The sequence below is a fragment of the Egretta garzetta genome, unplaced genomic scaffold (assembly GCF_000687185.1).
Source record: "Egretta garzetta isolate BGI_Z169 unplaced genomic scaffold, ASM68718v1 scaffold85, whole genome shotgun sequence".
NCBI classification, from domain to species: Eukaryota; Metazoa; Chordata; class Aves; order Pelecaniformes; family Ardeidae; genus Egretta; species Egretta garzetta.
In genome coordinates, this window is record NW_009259718.1 from 4581064 (window position 1) to 4590038 (window position 8975).

Genomic DNA, 8975 nt, shown 5'->3' on the forward strand with positions numbered 1-8975 from the left:
TAGCCTGTCGCTGGCCAGCCCGATAGGTTCCCCTTCCCCCTTCACACCTAGTTTAAAGCCCTGTCAATGAGTCCCGCAAGCTCCTGGGCAAAGACCCTCTTCCCCTTTTGAGAAAGCTGGCTCCCATTTGATGCCAGCAAGCCCGGTGCCGTGTAGATCATCCCGTGGTCAAAGAACCCTATCTACATTTTTTCTTATAGTCCCACAATCTTCTCTCCTTGAGATGTCAAATCTGGATAAAGGGAGAAAAGTCAGTCCTCTGAGCTGCAGAAACAGCAGGCAGGTGGCTGGGGGATAATTGCAGATGTAGTATACATCTTATACAGTAATGGCACATTTTCAGTGATGTGGGACAAACATTGTATTGGATACTGCTATGGGACTGATTAGAAAAACAGACATGGAGCTTGATTGGCAGAACTGATTTGGAATTGATTTGTATTTGGACTTGAAAGAAAAAAGAAGATAAACTCCATATTATTAAATTAATAGTTATTTTTCAGTAATTTTTCAAGCTAAGAGCTCACCTTACTTCTTTATTTGGAAGTCAGCTTAGCACCTTAACTACTTTAACTACTTTATCAAGCAGTTATTTCTTTTTTCTTCTCCACATTGTCGTTTTTGAAATATTTTTTAAAATGTCTCAGCCATGGATTCTAAGCATTATTTTCAAAAGCATCTGGCAACTTAAATCCCATGTGACTTTTAGCTAAAAGACAATGATAGGCAGTGGGCATTGAATACCAAGAAACACATTATATTGTAAAATGGTTTGTGGGGGATGGAAGCCGGGAACAACTGTTTTCAGTAATGAATCTGTCGATTTGAAAGAAGATGTGGGACAATGGCCAATCAGTCTAGAATTTTGGGAACCAACAGCCTAGGATGGCCTAATCACCCAGAACTTTCAATTTTTGGCCTTCTATGTGGAAAAACACTTAGAGTTGCAGGAAACCTAGCAAGGCAAGGCACCCTGTGTGTATACATCTACAGAAAGAAAAGGAGCTAAGGTCCCAACCTTCCTTGTTCCTCTGTCAACTGCCATTCTCCTTTCTGACTGGTCAGCATGAGAAAAAGTCTACTTGGATAAAGTCAAAAGTGAATCTCACACCTACCACATCCTGCATCACCCAGAGGGCTTACTAAAGGATGTTGTTTTACTCTTCTATTTAGCTGGAGAAATTGGCCATATAGTAAGAAACAGCAGACAGTCTTATGAAACTAATGAAGGAAAGTATCTTAACTCATGGTAGGTGGCAGAGGAAAAAAGGGCGTTCTATCTATCTGCTCAGAATGGTTCTTGTCATAATTCTTTGTTCTAAATAAAGAGTTAACAGCTGGTCCAGGAAGGACTTCACAAGCTTCCATATGGTGAGGGGGAAGGCAATGCCCACACACTCTTCTACTAAAGCGTAAGAAGGAAACTTGCTGCTTCTTCCTGTCCTTAGTTCATTCTTCAGTCTTATTAAGAAGAGCTCTCTGGAGGATCATCAGTAGAAATCTGCCCTTGGGCTATTGCTTTTGTGCTGTATTTCATATAGAACACTGTAGCAGCTGTGTGTCACAGTGTACTTAAGTTCTTAGGAAGAATGGAGAGCATACAGAGAAGTCCTGGAAAGGACTCCATGCAAAGAAACACCAAGCAAGGGGACAAACTATGCTAGCTGAACATGGCTCCATTCAGACAGGACAGGAACATATTTTTAGCAGGAGATCAGGAATGGTGATGAAGCCAGAGGAGTTTATGTGAAACATGAGGAGAAAAAATACCTTCTAACATTAAGGTCCACTTTTTAGTTGTCTTCGGCTGTTCTAAGCTGCTCACGGAATCTCAGTAAGTAAATGATGGGAACAGTGTTTTGTAGTTTGATAAGCTGTCATTATTTCAGTTATTCCTTAAAATATTTACCACTTGCATCTATCTCCAGCTTCTGTGATAATGGGGCTGGCAAGGGAGTATCAGCTTTCATTGAATGCCACAAAAAAGGGGAAATCAATTTTTTAAAAAATCCCTATTTTTATTTGCCAAACCTGATTTCCACATTTTTTTGAGTGCTTAAGGACTACTATCTGATACCAAATTATTGACTAGCAGTTTACCTGGATTGTGAACTAGTCATGCTGTGCTGATGCAGACAACGAAGCTAGTGCCATATGGAGCTACTCTATCTGAGCTCACGAGCAGCACTAATGCAGTTACATTTCTTTCAGGACAAGCAGGATGAAGAGGTGCATACATTTTAATCATTCTCAAAGCTTAAACAAATTAAAAGCACTTATCAATATTAATTGCCTTATAGTCTCCAGCATGATGAACTGTACGTTAATAAAGTTATTTTGCATGACCCCAATGACTCTGTGAAACAGGAATTTAAGGTAACATATTGACAACCATTAACTATCCATTCCATTTGCACTTGGTGTTAACCAGAATATTTGTACTCTCAATGTCCCAGTCAAACTCTTATTTAATAAATTACAATCCAACTTTAAAATTATGTCTGCAGCTAAAACTGTTTTCCACCTTACATTTAATTTTTTAGAATACCAAGTGTGGTGCAGCAACATTTTACACTGCATGAGAGATCTTGATTAGATGCATATTAAAACCAAGGAAGCACTGGAAAGAACACTATACACAGAATTATACAATCAACATAAGCAGTTTGGTCTAATGGACTGTCTTAAGCTGGAGATAGGAAGACAGTCATGACATTAGACTGGTTGTTCAGGCTTGACCAAATGTTGGTCCAATACCATTACTGGGTGATATGTAATTTATTTTACTTCCTCCTACAAACATTTCACAGAAAATACCATGGGCCCCAGGGCAGAGAGCACATTAGAGGTAATGGTAATATGATGATAACCGTTTTTTCTTAGCAAGCCATGCGGCATGTTCCCTGTCCCATGACCGGGCTACTGCCATTTCCCCTTTCTTTTTTTTTATGACTAGTTCCAACAGCACTAGCAAAATGGCCTAAACTAGTTTGGATGATAGAGTGTATTAGCTCTAGGCTCAGCTTTGCTACATGGGGCATCTCCCCTCTAATGCTGTTGCCCCTTGGTAAAGAAGTGGAACTACCTTAGAGCTGGCAGGTTACAACTCCCGCTAATTCTGCCTAACAGACTGTCTCTGGCGGCAGCTTGAACTAAGGCCTGAGTAGAGTTTCCAACCATGTTAGCACCACAAAGTGGTCACTCCAACTCCAGTCTGAGGCACTGAAAGTGTCAGAAGAGGCTGCTAGTAAGCCTTCTCTGTGAGAAATGATTTAATCTGCTAGCTCTGTGAGCTTTTGGCAAATGCCAAATACTACTAATACAGAGAACCAGCAAAGAATTGGCTGCCTAAGGGGTGGGGAAAAAGGGTCTCTCACCTTGGCAGGCTCGTTCATCATCAACAGGCTGGTAACCAGCCTTGCAGGTGCATCGTCCAATGGCCACCATCCACTCCCCTTCTCCATTGCAGTGCAACCGAACACCTGAAGACCCAGTCATGCTTGTCTCTTCAGCATTTGGTACACACGTCCCTGGTGACTCCACCAGTGAGGTCCTCTCCCCTCCAGCAAAAGTTTCAGGGAAGGAGGCAAATCCTTTCACCACAGCTGGGCACTTGTAGAAAAAGACTTGGACTGCCACCAGGGACATGCAAGCTCCTGAGTCCTGGAAGGCCAGGTAGAAGCCATGCTTGGTGAGTGGCCCAAAGCTACGTACTTTAACATTCATCTTTACCACCTTCCCGGTGCTGTCCACCTGGGAAAAGCTTTCATCAGCTGCAATAGTATCCACTTTGGTCCAGGGGCCCTCATGCCACTCTGGCAGTTCCTGAGAGGCTATGTCAGCCTCTGACTGGTGGTAGTAGAGTGTGAAAGTCTCCTTGCAAGAAGAGGCCACAGTGCGCATACTTGCACAGTCTCTCACTGAGAAACGGAGGCGGACATGGACTCGGTGGGCTCCGCGTCGCTCTATGAAGTGAGTACGCAACCAATTATTCTGACCTGGTTCAGCCACGTTACAGACTTCAAAGGTTCGGATCAGGCGCTTCTTGTCATCCAGGACACTTACCTCATCCCACTACCATGGATACATGGGAGAGAAAAGAAAGAAGAAATAGTAAAAAAAAAAATGGATTCAATGTTCAAATGCACCAAAAGATACAGTGACCACCTTCTTCCCCTCCCTTCTCCTTGCCATGTCTATGACAAGACTTGAACCTCCTGATGGCAAGTGCAGCACAGCACTCTAGACAGGCCAAACTATGACCCTGTAAAGAAGAGCTGCTAAAGCCTGCAAGTAAGAACTGTTGTGACAGAAAACATAATTCATGTGAAGCTGTTACGTGGCACTGAGAATCTTAAAATCAGTCACACTTTCTTCCCTCCTATTTCCCCATGTCTCATCTCCAGAGACAAGACTCACAACACAGACAAATGAGACAGAGAAACAAGACACTTCTTTGGAGAAAACATTAAGGCAGAAGTCCCTTCTACCCAATTTATCACAGTTGGAACTGTGCTCTGCCATCTCTGATGCACACAAGACAACTCAGCATGGCCACTATGGGGGCAGGTCCATGATCTGTTTTGTGCCAGGAGGAAGGCACAAGTGAGGGGTAGGGAGGGGTGGAAGCAAGTTACTGAATGGAGATGTAAGAGAAACTCTTCCTTACCCCCTCAACTAGCTTTACAGAATAGGTATAAGGCCCTGGGTACGACTGTACAGCCCTTACAGTTAGAGATGATGTGGTTGACAGCCTCTGGGTGACAATTAGGGTGATGGAAAACAAAGGAGATGTTGTAGTGGGTGTCTACCAGCCAGGATGTTAGCACTGATGAGATATTCCAACTTCCCAGACATCAGCTGGGAATACCATACTGCTGCAATGAGCAAGTCTGGGAAATTCCTGAAGTTTAGGGAAGAAAAATTCTTGTCACAAGTACTCAGTGAGCCAACTAGGAAAGATGCCCTCCTACACTTGCTATTTGTGAATAGAGAAGGACTTGTGGGAGATGTAACGGTAGGTGGCTGTCTTGGCCACAGTGATCATGAAATGGTTGAGTTCAAAGTTTTTGGTGTAATGAGAAAAAAAACCATCAGAGTTTCTACCTTGGATTTCAAGAGAGCAAACATTGAGCTATTCAGGAAGCTACTTAGCAGTGTCCCCTGAGAATCTGCTTCTGAGAGCTTAGGAGTCCATGAGTGCTGGTCAGTTTTTAAGAACCACCTTTTACAAGCACAGAGGCAGGCAAATCCAGTGTGTTGGAAGTCAACCAAGTGGGGCAGAAGACCATCATGGTTGAACAGGGAACTCCTTGTGGAGCTCAAGAGGAAAAAGAAATTGTATGATCTCTGGAAGCAAGGTTGGGTTCGCAGGAAGATTACAGAGCTGTGGTTCATATATGCAGGGAAAAGACATGAAAGGCCAGAGCTCAGTTAAGAGTTGAAAATGGCCACTGTTGCATCACACAACAAGAAAGGCTTTTTTTAAAAATGCGTTCATAGCAAGAGGAGGTCTAAAGGAAATATTGGACAAACTTGTTCCAGATGGTCACCTGACTAACAGGGATGAAGAAAAAGCAGAGGCATTCAATGCTTTTTTGCATCAGTCTTTAATAATACTGATAGACCTTGAGCTGCCCAGTCCCCTGAGTCAGAGGACCATGAGTGTAGTAACAGTGACTTTCCATTTGTGGACACTTAAATTGTAAGGGACCAGTTGTATCAGCCAAATGTTTGTTAGTCCATGGGATCTGATGGGATTCATCCCAGAGTACTGAAGGAGCTAGTGGGTGTTACAGCAGGACCCCTCTCAATCATCTACCAAAGGTCTTGGGAATCTGGGGAGGTCCCTACTCACTGAAAGCTAGCCAATATTATTGGTTTACAATTTACAAGAAGGGCATGAGGGAAGACCCAGGGAACTACAGACCTATTAGTCTAACCTCAGTTCCTGGAAAAAATATGGAGAAGATCACACTGAGTATTACTGAAAGGCATTTAAAGAATAATGCAACCATCAGGCCCAGTCAACATGGGTTCACAAAGAGAAAGTCCTGTCTAGCTAATTTGATAGCCTTCAACTATAAGGTCACCCATCTAAGGGATGAAGGGAAGGAGGTGGGTGCAGATTGTCTGGCTTTTAGTAAAGCTATTGATACTGTCACTCACAGCATCCTTCTGGACAAGTTGTCCAACTGTGGGATGAGCAGGTACATGGTGCACTGTGTGAAGAGCTGGCTGAATAGTAGGGCTCAAAGGGTTGTACTGAACAGGGCTACATCTGGCTGGAAACTGGTCACCAGCTGTGTTTTTCAGGGCTCAAGTCTAGGGCCAGTTCCGTTCACTATATTTATCAATGATCTGGATGCAGGAGTTGAATGTGCCATTCACAAGTTTGCTGATGATACCAAACTGGGATGGTGCTGTTGACTCTCTTGAGCGACAAGAGGCCTTGCAGAGGGATCTAGGTAGATTGGTGCATTGGGCAATCATCAATGGCTGAAATTTAACAAAAACAAATGCTGGATTCTGCACCTGGGATAGAGGAATGCTGGACACAAGTATAAACTGGGAGAGGAGTGGCTGGGGAGCAGCCTTGCAGAAAAGGATCTTGGGGTGCTGGTTGACAGTAAGCTTAATATGAGTCAGCAGCATGCCCTGGCAGCCACGAGGGCAAACCGCATCTTGGGGTACATCAAACACAGCATAGCCAGCTGGTCAAAAGAGGCAATTATCCCACTGTATAAATTTAAAAAGGATGTTAAGGTACTCGAATGCATCCAGAGAAGGGCAACAAAGTTGGTGAATGGGCTAGAAGGCATGTGCTATAAGAAGCAGCAGCTAAGGACACTGGGTCTGTCTAGTTTGGACAAAAGGATGCTGAGGGGCGACGTCATTGCTCTCTACAGCTTCCTGAGGAGAGGAAGTGGAGAGGGAGGTGCTGATCTCTTCTCCCTGCTATCCAGTGATAGAATGAGTGGGAATGATTCAAAGCTGCCTCTGGGGAGGCTCAGACCAGGCGTTAGGAAACGTTTCTTTACCGAAAGAGTGGTCAAACACTCGAACAGGCTTCCTAGAGAGGTGGTCGATGCCCCACACCTGACAGTGTTTAAGAGGCATTTGGAGAATGCCCTTAATAACATGCTTTAACTTTTGGTCAGCCCTGAAGTGATCAGGCAGTTGGGCTAGATGGTCGTTGTAGGTCCCTTCCAACTGAAATACTCTATTCTGTTCTGTTCTGTTCTGTTCTGTCCTATCCTATCCTATTCTAGTTAGTCTGTGTGGATGGAAGAATGGCTGGAGACCTCATGAGTATTTCTGAAGGAGGCTGGAAGGAAGAGGGTAAAGAGGTTGCAATAGTATTCCACTCAGTATCCTCCTCCTCTCTTAACAATCTGGCTTTGCACAATGTACCATGTTCAAATTATTCATTTATACAAAATCCATAAAACAAGTCTCATTGGTTTCAGTTTGTTTTTCTTCATCAGATGCATGCATGCCTTCCCAGCAGAGGTATGGTCAAGAAGAGGACAAGGGAAATGCTTACCCCATCAGAAGGGTGGGTGGTCCAGCCAATCTCTGAGGTCTCTCCAGTTGTATCCAGAAGTATTTCTGTTTATATTTTAAAAAATTAAATAAAAAAAAAAAGTATTTTGTGCTTTTCCAAGTCAGGCTAAAATCCTATCTGTCCCTCACAAGATTGTCTCTGAAAAAAAAACCCCAAAACATGTCTTGTAGAGGTCTTCCACACACCCAGAATACACATTCATGTTTTGAGATTAAATATGACAGGCTATGTCCATACTAGTAAATTAAGCAGGGCCAAGACAGGGGCAGAGGCACTGGGCACATAATGATGCCAACTCATGCTTAGCAAGTTGCTTGGCAATACTCTGGCCAGATGAAAACTTTACCAGGCAAAGTGTAAGCACACTGACAGCATGGAACAGGGTTATCATAATGAGCAGTACACATGAGGCCATGCTCTTTTTGGAAAGGAAAAAGATGAGTTATATGAATGCATGCCAGTCTCCTCAGGACCATGGCTGCACACTTTATTTGCTGGTGTAAATGTGGATGCAAGGCCAAGACACTTTTGTTTCCAGCTCTAGAACCAAATTTCTGTGGGAGTTTAGGATGATGGTCCAGCTGATCCTTTAACAAATTCACTTTGTTCTGGAACTGGGCCTGGGTATGAGTCCCAGTTTTATTAGGAAATAGGTGTTAAATAGTCTCTGGCATTACACTGCTCAGGAGTAGGGTACATGCAGAACTTAAAGGCCTAGCTATTCCCACAACTAGTCAGCATTTCCACTGTTATTGAATCTACCACTGGAGACAGATACTAGACTTGATTGCTCTTGGAGATGTTATTCTCTGTTCAGGTACAAAGAAATACAAAAGAGATTGTGACAATGCAAGATACATACATAGTATTCTCCAGAAGTGAACGTCAAGGTCTGAGACCACCCTGGAAGTTACTGGTATGCAAGCATATGAGCTTTTCTGTGCAGATTTATTGTAAGGGCATAGGATAAGAAAAAGACTCCGTCCAATAGGTATTTACATGTGTTAATACAGTACAAATCAACTGCTTTTTCTTAAATTCTGGAAAATCAATCATCTCTTCTGTTTGCTTACTTTAATTTTCACTTTTCTATCTCATTGCTTTGTTTTAGAAAACAAACAGAAAAAACCAAAACCCAACAGCAATATCCAGCTTATTTACAAACAGGATTAATTATTCCCGTCGCAAACATTTAATGATATAATTGTCCTATGTTTTACGCAGGAGAGATCCTCAATATTTTCTATTTCCAAATTATGGATTGATGACTTCACTATCCCTATCAGTGCTCCTGGGGATTCACTCCACATTAATCAGCAGAAAGGAAAGACTAGACACATCCTAAAGCAGACATTATCAAGTGAGCAAGTTTATCCAGGCTTCATTGATGTCCCCAGACTGATTTTCC

At 43.0% G+C, this 8975-nt stretch overlaps 1 protein-coding gene across 1 annotated transcript in view; it reads right to left on the minus strand.

The window, feature by feature from the left end:
* Positions 1–8975, minus strand: part of EPHB6 (EPH receptor B6) — an 87272-nt gene that overhangs the window by 42951 nt on the left and 35346 nt on the right. Inside the window, exons 5-6 of the mRNA XM_035894622.1 lie at positions 7547–7611; positions 3378–4074 (exon numbers count right to left, since the gene is read on the minus strand). Of these exons, the coding sequence (XP_035750515.1) occupies positions 3378–4074; positions 7547–7611 (762 nt within the window). The remainder of the gene's footprint in view (positions 1–3377; positions 4075–7546; positions 7612–8975) is intronic.